This window comes from Brachyhypopomus gauderio, chromosome 8, assembly GCF_052324685.1.
Source record: "Brachyhypopomus gauderio isolate BG-103 chromosome 8, BGAUD_0.2, whole genome shotgun sequence".
NCBI lineage: Eukaryota > Metazoa > Chordata > Actinopteri > Gymnotiformes > Hypopomidae > Brachyhypopomus > Brachyhypopomus gauderio.
Genome location: NC_135218.1, coordinates 23,551,351 through 23,565,274, shown reverse-complemented (window position 1 = coordinate 23,565,274; position 13,924 = coordinate 23,551,351). Strand labels below are relative to the sequence as shown.

The 13,924-nt window shown below is 48.8% G+C and overlaps 1 protein-coding gene across 3 annotated transcripts in view; it reads right to left on the bottom strand.

Moving 5' to 3' along the window:
* Positions 1-7,050: 7,050 nt before the first annotated feature.
* Positions 7,051-13,924, bottom strand: part of cdk15 (cyclin-dependent kinase 15) — a 19,945-nt gene continuing 13,071 nt past the window's right edge. For all 3 annotated transcript variants that reach the window (XM_077015653.1, XM_077015655.1, XM_077015654.1), the window contains 8 exons: positions 13,901-13,924; positions 13,487-13,610; positions 13,148-13,268; positions 12,900-12,993; positions 11,712-11,775; positions 9,354-9,402; positions 8,422-8,564; positions 7,051-8,155 (listed from right to left, as the gene is read on the bottom strand). The exon at positions 13,901-13,924 is cut by the window's right edge and continues 39 nt beyond it. In XM_077015653.1, coding sequence (XP_076871768.1) covers positions 8,043-8,155; positions 8,422-8,564; positions 9,354-9,402; positions 11,712-11,775; positions 12,900-12,993; positions 13,148-13,268; positions 13,487-13,610; positions 13,901-13,924 — 732 coding nt within the window. In that variant the 3' untranslated portion in view covers positions 7,051-8,042. The remainder of the gene's footprint in view (positions 8,156-8,421; positions 8,565-9,353; positions 9,403-11,711; positions 11,776-12,899; positions 12,994-13,147; positions 13,269-13,486; positions 13,611-13,900) is intronic.

The following is a 13,924-nucleotide window of genomic DNA, read 5'->3' as shown; positions in this document are numbered from 1 at the left end:
TCGTGCTGGCCCACACAGCCCATAGTTTTGTGACTCACATACCTGTAGATAATAGCCATTAAGCAGAAAAGACTCCTGTTTTACCGGGTGCCTGTCAGGCTCTCAATTCTATATCTGCTTTATGTTTTCTGCCACCAGCCGCACTGTCACACGTCTCCTTTAAAAAGAAGGAGAAGAAAGAACAGCTCACTCGTTCATTCCGAATGGATGATGAATCACTCCGAGAGGCACGGATCTGCCTGGCTTATCCCTCTCATTCGTTGTCTGTTCTCCCAGGGTAGCTAAAGCAGAGCGGAGTAAACACACCAAGCCCAACAGTCGGGTGCAGCCACGGGGTTAACTCCATTTTAGGCAAAGCACGGCCGGCCAGACCCGGCTGGGGATGGCATCGTTGACGGGTCTGTCCTCTTTTGTTCTGCCCCAAGTGCACGTCTTGTGTCCTCTGTGTCTTGGGCTCTCCCAGTTTGGGCAGAACAAGTATTTTTAATTCAGAAGTTAATTTTGCCTTCAGGGATTTTATGAAATATGATATTTTGATAGTAAACTGACCCACCTGAAAAGACAAGTTGATTAATATGCGGGGACTGGACACACCTGCCCAATGAGAAGATATTAAATTGAATGTGGTACCAGTGCGATATATAAAGAGATACTTGAGAAATGTTATAATCAGAATATCACTAATGAAAATACCAGAACATGCCTCTTGCAGTTAAAGAAATGCTGTGCCGGGTCTAGTTTCCCTTCTCTCTCTCTCTCTCTCTCTCTCTCTCTCTCTTTCTCTCTCTCTCTCTCTCTCTCTCTCACACTCTTCCTCTTTCTCTATTTAACAGACTCTTCTTTTCTCTGTCAATGCTTGTTTTCTGTCAAAAACAAATACAACCAGACACAGTTTTGCCTTCCATAAAATACTTGATTTAACATACACAACTTATAACTGGCTCACTGTTTATCATGATGACCTACTGGGGGATAACTGTGCTAAACGATACCCAGAGAGGCACCAGGTGAGTGGGTGGACAGACGCAGGAAAGCAGGAGGCTCCAGACGGCCTAAATCTGTCCACAGTTTATTCAGACCCAAGTGTATAAACTAGTCAAAGTCAAAGATTTTTATTGTCAATACTGCAGTATGTACATGACATACAGAGGAGTGAAATTGCATTACTCTCCTACCCAGCTACAGCAGTAAACATTGAATATTAAATAAACTACATGATAAATATTAACTAAATAAAGTAAACTAAATAGACTACAACAAGTAAAAGACTATAACCAAACAAAAGAATAATACAAAGGTAAATACAGTGTAGGCCTGGTCCAGTAAAGTGGTGCATGTGCTAACAGAGTATTGGGTATGACCAGTGGAAAAACACAATTTGCCAACAGAATTTAAGAACAGAGTATGACCCGTGGATAATAATAATAATGTGAGTTTGAGAAGCTTATAGGCTTTTAAATGTGGATAAGTGCAGGTAGTGTGAAACCAGGTGTTCAAAAAGTGCAAAGCCACAGAATCCTGGGTAGAGGGTAGATGTAGAGGGTGGAGGGTAAAGGGTAGATGTAGAGGGTGGATGTAGAGGGTGGAGGGTAGATGTAGAGGGTGGAGGGTAAAGGGTAGATGTAGCGGGTGGAGGGTAGATGTAGAGGGTAGATGTAGAGGGTGGAGGGTAGATGTAGAGGGTGGAGGGTAAAGGGTAGATGTAGAGGGTGGATGTAGAGCGTGGAGGGTAGATGTGGAGGGTAGAGGGTAGATGTAGAGGGTGGAGGGTAGATATAGAGCGTGGAGGGTAAAGGGTAGATGTAGAGGGTGGATGTAGAGGGTAGATGTAGAAGGTAGAGGGTAGATGTAGAGGGTGGAGGGTAAAGGGTAGATGTAGAGGGTAGATGTAGAGGGTGGATGTAGAGGGTAGATGTAGAGGGTGGAGGGTAAAGGGTAGATGTAGAGGGTGGATGTAGAGGGTAGATGTAGAGGGTGGAGGGTAAAGGGTAGATGTAGAGGGTAGAGGGTAGATGTGGAGGGTAGATGTAGAGGGTGGAGGGTAGATGTAGAGGGTGGAGGGTAGATGTAGAGGGTAGATGTGGAGGGTAGATGTAGAGGGTGGAGGGTAGATGTAGAGGGTAGATGTAGAGGGTGGAGGGTAGATGTAGAGGGTGGAAGGTAAGAGTGGTGCAGAGCAGGACGAGAGTTCAGCATCTTAACAGCCTGGAGGCCGGAGCTGTGCTTCAGCCTGTTGTATGCTTCAAACCAAGCGAAGGAGTCCTTCAGATCATTCAGCAGAGAAGCGTGGCTGTTGCAGGTCTGTGAAGGAGGCTTGTATTCTGTGATGGTCTGTATTGGTGGTCTTAGCTGTTCTGATGCCCCTGGATAGGTTGGTCTTAGCTGTTCTGATGCCCCTGGATAGGTTGGCCTTAGCTGTTCTGATGCCCCTGGATAGGTTGGTCTTAGCTGTTCTGATGCCCCTGGATAGGTTGGTCTTAGCTGTTCTGATGCCCCTGGATAGGTTGGTCTTAGCTGTTCTGATGCCCACCTTCTCCACTGCTTTAAGGCAGCATTCCTAGCCTGCAGACCTCGCCTGTCAGTCATGGGTTCTGATTGGCACAAACAGTGATGGTGTTACATCACTGAAGTTACAGTGAAGTAGGTTACATCATCAACACACTTGGTGATGTAGGCCAAAACAGTGTTTGTGTACTCCTGGATGTCTGTGTTGTTGTTGTAGGTAGCAGCCATTTTAATCAGTGCCTCTAAAGACCCTCCTGGCCACACTCGTACCTGTTTGTGTACTGGTTTGGTGACTTTAACCAGTGGACTGTATGCTGGCATTAGCATAACAGTGATATGATCAGAGGTGCCGAGGTGGGGGGTGGGGTGGGGACAGGCTCCTCTCCGGGGGGTGTAAACATTGTCCAGTGTGTTATAAGCACATGTTGGAAAGTTAATATGCTGATACATTTTGGGGAAACAACCTTTTTGGGTCTGCATGGTTGAAATCCTCAGCCAGGGTCAGAAAAGCATAAGGGTGGGCTGGGTTAGGGTCAGGGTTAGGGTCAGGATTAGGGTTAGGGGTAGGATTAGGATCAGGGTTAGGATTAAGATCAGGGTTAGGGTGGGCTGTCTGCTGCTCACTGATGAGATCATACCGTTTGTTCAGTGTCTCAGTCCTATTGTTGTTGGAGGTGGGATCATAACGATCATAACAGCTGTAAAGTCCCTCGGTGAATAGAATGGCCGGCATTTAATAACTATAAACTCTACTAACGGTGAGCAGTATTTACAGACCACACCAGTGTTGTGACACTCACCCCCCCAACCCTAACCCCCCCACTCCCTTACCTTAACACTAACATGGCGGTGCGTGCATGGGTTGTGACTTCTCTCTCTCCTGGAAAAAAAGGAGTTTTTGTGGTTTTTTGTCCTGCATGTCAAAAACACGCCCACACTAAAGGCCTAGCGCACATATCCTGTACAGTATTAAGTGATTTGTGAGTTGCCACGTTTGGCTTCATTGCAGGTATGTATATCTGTTTACACTGAAGAGCACTGCAGCACATAAAACATGAACTGAACCAAGATCCTGCACAGTGAAGTTACAGTTACCATAGCAACTGTCACCTAGGGTTAGATGACACTTTAATAACTTTCTCTCCCGCCCTCTCTCTCTCTCCCTCTCTCTCTTTCTCTTTCTCTCTATCTCTTCCTCTCTTTCTATATCTCTTCCTCTCCCTCTCTCTCTCTCTCTCTCTCTCTCTCTCTCTCTCTCTCTCTCTCTCTCTCCTTCTGATTTTTCTCATTCCATCTCAGAGAGAGTGGGGCTGATGGAATCCAGACTCCCCCCATATCCGTATCCGTGACTCCCTCTCCTAGCAACCTCTCTCTCTGTCTCTCTCTCTCTGTCTCTCTCTCTCTGTCTCTCCCTCAGTCCTCTACACTCCCCTCATCTTTTACCGTCTGTCTGGACGCAGAACCCAGTGGTGGGAACTTCATAGTTTGACTCTTTGAAGGTCAGATAGACCTTCAGACTTTTTTTTTTCCTTTTAACAAATGTCTTAAAACATATTTGTATTTACAAGCTTTTATGGAGCAGTGATCATTGGTGGTGTGCTAATTATATGCATATTACTTAGTTTATTATTATAACAATTCATTTTTTAAATTGTTTGTATTATAGTGAAGCACTTTGTTGCTCTGCCTTAGAAAAAGTTCTAAAGAAATAAAGATTACATATGGGCTTGCTAAACGTATTCTTTAATGTGTAGTCATTCTAACGTAGAGTGTTGGAGTTTTTGAGTTTTAAAGCTTTTTTTCAATTTTTAAAGCTTTTTTCTATTACGGAAAGAGAAATCTTGTGCTGTGATTGGCTGAAACATTTACTAAACATCTATTTTAGATGCACACAAAACATGGAGCTAATTTTGTCCATTTTCTGTACTGAATGAAACATGAATATGGTTTGCATTAGGTGTAACAGTGAAGTTTAACTGGGACTTTACTGATGCATCATTGTATAATTAGAAGGAAGTGCAATTCTGCACTACAGTGACCCAAATTACTGACATGTGAGCCTCGTCATCTCCCCGGCAGATTGCCCACGGGCTCCCAGTGAGTGAGGGATCGACGCAAACTACCCTGATCTCCAGTTCCCTGGACTAAATATAGGGCAGACTCATCTAACCCAAATATAACTTACGCCACGCTCCCTCACTGGCTCCCCCATGCTGTGTCCTGCTTCATCAAAACAGTGCGATGGTCAGTGAGGTTAAAGACACAGACACACTGAGCCTGTGCTACACAGTGGGCCTGTGTGGGAGTGCATGCCACGCCCCTAAATGTCCAGTCAATCAAACTGTCCAAGATCGTTTTGGGCCTTATAAAAACATAATTAATAATGTATTAAAGGCGGAGTGAAAACAAATGAGTTCAGGTTATACTGCGGCTTTTATGTTACTATCTAACAATTGAAAGCTCAATTAAACAACCAGTTAATCAATTAAACTCCCGATTAATCAATTATAAAATCAAGACTGCAAAGCAGGAATGCTATATATATTTTTGTTGCATATTATTTTGTTTCTGAGCACTGAGTTTTGATGCACCCTTTTCTTTAGAGACATTATGCCTGTGTTCCTAAACATGCTTATGTGGTATTGTACTGTTCCACAAAGCTCTCTGACAAGAAACGTGCACGCCTCCTTCATGTGCATGTGGACAGAACAGGTCATGGCTGGTACCACCCGGTCTCCTCTGACCGGAGGTGTAAATGAGTCCCGGAAAGACAAAGGAGGCATGCTCATTATTTCTCATTATTTCAGAAGGAAATGAAAGTCCTGGCAGAACCCCCGACTGTGCCGCCCTCTTTCTCTCTCGCCCTCTAAATCACACGGTCATTTGCATGCTAAGTACGGGTGGGTGTTCTGTTGTTAATGTCCACAGGCAAGAGATAAGCAGATTGAATGAACAGTCATGGAACACGGGTGGGGGAGCTTGGAGCAGTGGGGGAAAGAGAGAGAGAAAGAGAGAGAGAGAGAGAGAGAGAAAGCAAAGCCGGACGTTCTTCTCAGTCCTTTCTTCTCCCGTCCAGATGCAGGGCCTCTCAGAAGGACAGGACGGGCTTCAGGTATCTGGGTTTTCTCTCTTTATTTGTCCTTCACACTAGCTGAGATGAAAGCACTGACCCCACCTTGCTTTACCCTTCACCCAGTATTTTGAGGCACGTTCCTGGCAAAGAAAAGCTAAATCTAACCCCAGGCCTCTCAGGCCTACGTGGCTTCAGGTCGTGTGTGGCACCAGCTGTCTCCTGCATCTGTCTGGTGGGCTGTGAATAAACAGAGTTAGATAAATAGTGCAGCCTCGCTGAAGCAGACCACACACCGTGCCCTCACACATCAGGACGTGCCAGGGAATCTTTTTTTCTTTTTCTTTTTTACAACACCGGGCAAATGCTACCACACCCTCTGGGTGTGATCCAGTAAGCGGAGAGATTCCAGGTCACGTGTTCGCTCCGTCTCCAGGTAGCATCGGGGAGTTTGGGGTGATCAGCAAGCTTATCTGCGAAGAAGACAGTCCTACGAGAAGCTTCCAGCGTGATTAGTTATGTAAACGAAGCCGTCTCCTGTGCCCGAGTTGGTGACAGCCAGACGGATAGCCCTCAGACGGATGCTCCGCCCATTCGAGGAGGTTCGGATCAGTTTTGCCTTTTGAGATCCGTAACAGAGATATTCCTTCTAGCAGGACGAGACATGCACATACATGAAGCCCATGCAAAACTCAGTTCCTCTGTGTGCCACTGTTTCACTTGGCTGGTTCAATGTAATACCACTTGCATGGAACAGATCCATAGCACAGATCTGAGAATGCTATATGTGTGTGTGTGTGTGTGTGTTGGGTTTATAACACTAATAAAACCAAGAGCTTTGTTCTTTTTGTATGAAATCATAAACCAGAGGTGAGCAACATTTTTGCTAGTGTACATTACAAGTCCATATGAGAATGATTTAAGCCCTGCAGAACAATCATGGGTGCATTATGGGTGAATGTGCAGCGTGTGTTTTTAATTTTACAGCCATGGCTCCACCAGAGCTCCGTGTCTCCTGCCATTGTAGATATGCTGAGATCAGCTGGAGACGTGGTGAGAGCATGTACGTGTTTGTGGAGACGTAGTGAGAGCATGTACGTGTATCTGGTGTGTGGGGGCACTCTGTGCTGCCCCCTGTTGACCGGTACCATATCGGCAGGAGAAAGGTTCCTCTGTGGGTAAAATCTAATTCAAAGACGTTTGGGAAAAACGAAGAAAGGTGCGCGGGAAGAGGAGAGGGGAGAGAGAGAGGAGACGGGGGGACGTGTTTGGAAGCGTGCGCGTTAATGTTAGAGCCCTGCAGGCTCGCACGAAATCCGACCCCCCTGAGAGTCTGTACTTACAGGTTTGGACAACCCCATTTCCTCACTTCATAATGTAGGTACAAATCTTTTTTACATTAAACTTGCTTTATAATCGTATATCTCTCCCTTCATCACATTTTCCCTCTTGAAAGAAAACAAGGAAGCGTCGTCTGCCTAGCAGAGATATTTATTTCTATGCTGATGAACAACAGATTTTTCCACAAATATGGGCACGCGCACACACACACACACACACACACATGCGCGCACGCTCACACCAGCTGCAATCAGCACTCACGTGTTACACACCTGGACGGATATGAAATCATTATGGAGCCTGATGATTCAAGTCTTCTCTGTATGTGGATGGTGTGATGACTTCTTCCTGTCATTAATTACTGCTCCACTTATCCGTAGAAATCCCAGCTCACACGAACTGAGTGGTGACCCTAAGTTCCTCCTAGAATTCGCACCACTTTCAACAAACGCTTGTCCACTTCTGATCAAACGGTCCTGCTCCCTCCATTGTGAAGATTTCAGTGTTGGCTTCAACTTCAAGTACCTTAGAGGCTACGACCATATTAGGAGAAGATCCTTTGATTGGAACTACTACACACTTGAACAGAGTTGTTCTGTACATAAATATTTGTGAAAAAACATAATAATTATGGAACTGTGTCAGTGTATCAGAGCATTCAGGCTAAACACTGTTCAGAAACACATACCGCAACTCTCTCTATCCCTCTCTCTCTCTCTCTCTCTCATCTTGAAGCACATTTCCTCTCTCATTATGTTCACTGAACATTTAGAGGAATGTTTTGATGATCTTAAGCTGTATATTTTCAGTTTCATACTTCAAAAGTGGAGTTGGTGTTAAGTCATTTGTGGAGTTCAGCAGTGTATCTTGTGGACCTACTCGGTCTACACCACTTTCTACATACTGTCCCTCCACATTGCAACTGAAAACTCGACAACGTCATTAAAGATCAAGAAACTCAATCCTAAAAAGTCACATACTCCTAAAATAATAACAATAACTTCTTTGTACTGTGGGATCGGTGACACAGCGGTTAACTCAACAGACGGTCATGCTGTGTAAAGTACGGTGTTTTTTTCTTTCTCAGAAACGTCTGTGTGGTGGATTCAGGCCAGCCGGGGGGGCGTCACCAGCACTTGGCCACAGGAGCGAGGGAGGACTTCACTCGTCTGCTGGGATTGAAGATATCCCTCCCTTCTGCCTCTAACCTCACGCCAGGCACCTTGAAGACTGATACAGCTGAGAGAGAGAGAGAGGGTGGGGCAGAGGGGATTGGGGGTGTGGTGTGGAAGAGGGAGTGGAGAGAGAGAGAGAGGGAGGGAGGGTGGAGAGACCAAGAGATAGAGAGAGGGAGAAAGAGAAAGATGAGAATAAAGGGAAAACAAAGACATACAAAAACAAAGCCTGGTGATTCAGTCTCCTCTCGGTGATAGACCATATGGCCGTTAAGTGAGAACACCTTAACTTTGATTCCTCTGATTGGGGAGGGGGGGGGGGGCACTCACTGTCTTGCAGCTGCATGACGGGGGGAGGAAGTGTGCTGAAGTATGGATGCTGCAATGCATCCTGGGCCGTGATCCTCTCTTTGGGAATCATCATTAACATCTGCTGGGCCAGGTCTTCCGTCTTATAGGGAAGCTGTGTGAACCTGAGCCATGTACACACACAGGTGAAGGTTTGGGTCAGGAACATGTACACACACAGGTGAAGGTTTGGGTCAGGAACATGTACACACACAGGTGAAGGTTTGGGTCAGGGGCGTGTACACACACAGGTGAAGGTTTGGGTTAGGGGCGTGTACACACACAGGTGAAGGTTTGGGTCAGGGGCGTGTACACACACAGGTGAAGGTTTGGGTCAGGGGCGTGTACACACACAGGTGAAGGTTTGGGTCAGGGGCGTGTACACACACAGGTGAAGGTTTGGGTCAGGGGCGTGTACACACACAGGTGAAGGTTTGGGTCAGGGGCATGTACACACACAGGTGAAGGTTTGGGTCAGGAACATGTACACACACAGGTGAAGGTTTGGGTCAGGGGCGTGTACACACACAGGTGAAGGTTTGGGTTAGGGGCGTGTACACACACAGGTGAAGGTTTGGGTCAGGGGCGTGTACACACACAGGTGAAGGTTTGGGTCAGGGGCGTGTACACACACAGGTGAAGGTTTGGGTCAGGGGCGTGTACACACACAGGTGAAGGTTTGGGTCAGGAACATGTACACACACAGGTGAAGGTTTGGGTCAGGAACATGTACACACACAGGTGAAGGTTTGGGTCAGGGGCCTCTGTTCCCTCCTGGAGGAAACACAGATGTGCATGCGCACTCACGCCGTGCGAGGCACACGCACGTTGATGTGCACACGCACGCAGGCAGCCGTGCACACGCACGCGCACGTGCACACACACATACTCACGTTTGACCAAGCTTGTATTACCTTTTCCAGACTTCTCTAAAGGGCTGCGGCTTGCAGGGCAGGAACCATTCTGTGCAAACACATGAGAAAGAGTGTGAAGATGAACCCACGGGCCTCGGCCGTCCCAGTGACCTCTCAAACCAGACATGACCACGCTGACCTCTAACCCACATGCTCGGCAGTTTCACAAACACATTCTCTGGCCCTCGTTTTACTCAGACTGGATGGCCACCAAGATACTCCCACCCTTCCCTCGCTATCTCTCTGACTCTCTCTCTCTCTCTCTCTCTCTCTCTGACTCTCTCTCTCTCTCTCTCTCTCTCTCTCTATCCCTTTCCATTTCTCTCCTTGAAAGCTGCTTGGTCTGGGAGAGGCTGTATCTACCTCACGGCACACCTGGCTGTGGTTGTGAGCTTTGCTTTGAGTTTCTGTCTGACTCAGACAGCCACAGAGAGAAAGACAGAGAGATGGAGAGAGATAGAGCGGACAGAGCAAGAGAGAGACAGACAGACAGAGATGGGGAGAGAGATACAGACACAAGGGGTGGAGGAGCGTTTGTGCCATGAGCAGGATTCAAGCTTGACCTTCAGGATTCAGGTGTGACCTTCAGGATTCAGGCATGACCTTCAGGATTCAAGCGTGACATTCAGGATTCAGGCGTGACATTCAGGATTCAGGCGTGACCTTCAGGATTCAAGCATGACCTTCAGGATTCAGGCGTGACCTTCAGGATTCAGGCATGACCTTGAGGACACGCTGATACATTCCAGCTCTGATCCTCACCATCAAGTCTTCATTGGTTGTTGATACACAGTACTGGTACCAGTACTAACTTGAGCGTTTTGTCCCCGGGCACCATATGTAGAGTTTGAGTTGGGTTTTTGAGTATAGTTTGAGTACAGTCAGATCTGGTGCTATTACAGTTTTCCCCAAGTAAGCACTCCCCAAGCACTAGAGAGATATAGCATCTTCTCTTAATCAAATATCTCACCATACTCCATTCTGCACCTGCGTGTTCGATTCCATCCTGCCTACTCTAGGAAGCCCAACCCACTCCAACACACACACACACACACACACACACACACACACACACACACACACACTCTCTCTCTCCCCTTCCTCCTTCAAGAGTGTGAAGGTGTGTGTTTGTGCCTGACTCGGAGGTGTGAAAACAGCTTGTAACATGTTAGCTTACACTGTCCTCTAGGACACACACACACACACACACACACACACACACACACACACACACACACACACACACACACACACATAAATACATGTTAGCATGTTAGTGAAAGCACTTCGCCCCCCTGTGACACAGTTTGCTCAAGTCCCTGCCTGCCAACACCCCCCCTTCCACACACACTTCTGTACACACAAGCTTTCATGTTAATCTGAAACACTCACATCACTCCTGTATATTGTTAGCAACATTTCTACAGTAAACAAAGGTTTTGGAGTCTGTCTGTGCCTGTGACTGTGTGTTCATTTGCAGACTGGAATTGCTAGCCTTTCAATATATAAATCAGTAACTTTGGAAATTGTGATTAAAAAGAAAGCACACACACACACACACACACACACACACACACACACACACAACACTTGGTGTGCAGTGAGTTTGAAGCATGGCTAAGTCTGTGCCGAGTGAGGCAGTGAAGTGTAAAATCGTCCCCCGTAGGGTGTAGGGCAGAGGGCATAGGCTGTAGGGCAGAGGGCATAGGGTATAGGGCAGAGGGTGTAGGATGTAGGGCAGAGGGTGTAGGGTGTAGGGCAGAGGGAGTAGGGTGTAGGGCAGAGAGCGTAGGGTGTAGGGCAGAGGGCGTAGGGTGTAGGGCAGAGGGCGTAGGGTGTAGGGCAGAGGGCGTAGGGTGTAGGGCAGAGGGTGTAGGGAGTAGGGCAGAGAGTGTAGGGTGTAGGGCAGAGGGCGTAGGGTGTAGGGCAGAGAGTGTAGGGTGTAGGGCAGAGGGTGTAGGGCAAGGGTACTCAAATAGAAATAATGACGGGCCACACTTTATTTTTTCAATCACTGAGGGGGCCGGTTACGGGGGGGGGGGGGGGGGGGGGGGTAGCAAACGTAAACTGTCGGGGGGGTTGGTTGAACGCATTTGGGCGTCTGCTACCTGTTTGTTGTTGCCATAGATGCAATCCTCGGCATCGTCTTGAGATCACGGTGCGCGATTTCAAAATAAGAGCGGATAGCGCGATTGAAAAAAAAAGGTTCCTAAAAAAAAAACACTTTTCAAAACAGCTCGCGGGCCGCTATTTGAGTATGGGGGGTGTAGGGTGTAGGGCAGAGGGCGTAGAGTATAGGGCAGAGGGCGTAGGGTGTAGGGGCCATTGTCATGAGAGCAGAAGCACTCACACACTCACCTGGTTTGTACTTTGGCAGTTCGCTCACCCCTGGCCAGGTGTCTTCTGAGGGTACGCCGAGAACCTGCAGAGGAGGGGAGGAGGAAGGGAGGGGTGAGGGGTGAGGAGGGGAGAGGGGAGGAGGAGGGGAGGAGGAGGAGGGGAGGAGTGAGGGGAGGGGAGGAGGAGGGGAGGGGTGAGGAGGAGGGGAGGAGGAGGAGGGGAGGAGTGAGGGGAGGGGAGGAGGAGGGGAGGGGTGAGGGGAGGGGAGGAGGAGGGGAGGAGGAGGGGTGAGGAGGGGAGGGGAGGGGAGGAGGAGGGGAGGAGGAGGGGTGAGGAGGAGTGAGGGGAGGGGAGGGGAGGAGGAGGGGAGGAGGAGGGGAGGAGGGGAGGGGAGAGGAGGAGGAGGAGGGGAGGAGTGAGGGGAGGGGAGGAGGAGGGGAGGGGTGAGGGGAGGGGAGGAGGAGGGGAGGAGGAGGGGTGAGGAGGGGAGGGGAGGGGAGGAGGAGGGGAGGAGGAGGGGTGAGGAGGAGTGAGGGGAGGGGAGGAGGAGGGGAGGAGTGAGGGGAGGGGAGGGGAGGAGGAGGGGAGGAGTGAGGGGAGGAGGAGGGGAGGGGAGGGGAGGAGTGAGGGGAGGGGAGGAGGAGGGGAGGAGGAGGGGAGGAGGAGGGGTGAGGAGGAGTGAGGGGAGGGGAGGGGAGGAGGAGGGGTGAGGAGGAGTGAGGGGAGGGGAGGGGAGGAGTGAGGGGAGGGGAGGAGGAGGGGAGGAGTGAGGGGAGGGGAGGGGAGGAGGAGGGGAGGAGGAGGGGAGGAGGGGAGGGGAGAGGAGGAGGCGTGAGGGGAGGAGTGAGGGAAGGGGAGGAGGAGGGGAGGAGGGGAGGGGAGGGGAGGAGGAGGAGGAGAGGAGGAGGGGTGAGGAGGGGAGGGGTGAGGGGAGGAGGAGGAGAGGAGGAGGAGGAGGAGGGGAGGGGAGGAGGAGGGGAGGAGAGGGGTGAGGGGAGGGGAGGAGGGGTGAGGAGGGGAGGAGGGGAGGAGGGGACAGTAGTGTTTGTGAATACACTTACAGACGTGTAGTCATTAATACATGAGGAATTTTCAAAGCATGATGTTAATTGCTGTTATTATATTACTCAGTGATGTTATTTTTGTCTGCAATTCCTGCTACGTATACTCACAGACAAGTATATAATGGAGACCCATTATACTTACTGTCCATATCTTCAGCAATTGTTCAAAAGCATCAGTGACACCAGGGAATGCTGGCGCCCCCTGCAGCATCTCAATGAAAATGCAGCCAGCCCCCCTACAATAGAGAGCAAGCGGTGAAATCTCAGTGTGGCCGTTAAGAAGGCCCGTGGTGTTGGTGGAGGGGCCCTGAAGATGAGTGTCCACCCTGAGGTGGTCCAGTAGGACCCTGGACCTTTGAGCTACGCCCCTGTGCAGTCTTGCTTTCTCACCAGATGTCCAGTGCTGTTGAGTAATCTGTGGATCCCAGAAGAACATCAGGTGGTCTGTACCACAGAGTCACAACTTCTGTTGAATATGTTTGGCACGGGATAGACTTGGACCGGGCCAGACCTGGGCACAGAAAACACACCTCAAGACCGATTCATTTAAAAGAGCGGCATGTGTGTGAAAGCATTTTTGTGTGTGTGTGTGTGTGTGTGTATTTATATGCATGCACTTATGTTAGTGTATGTTTGTGTGTGTGTGTGTGTGAGAGAGAGAGAGAGAGAGAGAGAGAGTGTGTGTGTGTAAGTGTGTATAGGCAGGCTTGCATGGTTCAGAACACCCACCGAAGTCGGCCAGTTTGAGCTCTCCCAGGTAGCTGATGAGCAGGTTCTGAGGTTTGATGTCTCTGTGCAGGATTCTTCTACTGTGGATATACGATAGACCACGCAGCAGCTGGAACATGAAGATCTGACACAGGGAGAGACGCAGGTTTGGAACCGGAGCACTTTCATGTCTTCACGGTCATCTCTCCGTTTGGTTTGTATTAATTTGCTCTGGCAATAATGCGACTTACATCTAATGTTAATAAATCATTGTTTAATGGGAGGATCATAATGGGTAGAGTGTGAGAGAGAATGAGAAAGAGAGAGAGGGAAAAGAGAGAGAGAGAGAAGAACAGAGGGAGAGGGGGATTAAATCCTTTCCTTTGCTTTGAACTAAAGCCACATGAAGCCGAAGGCAACGGAAGATCTTCTTACTCGAACATTGTACGGGTTCAGTCC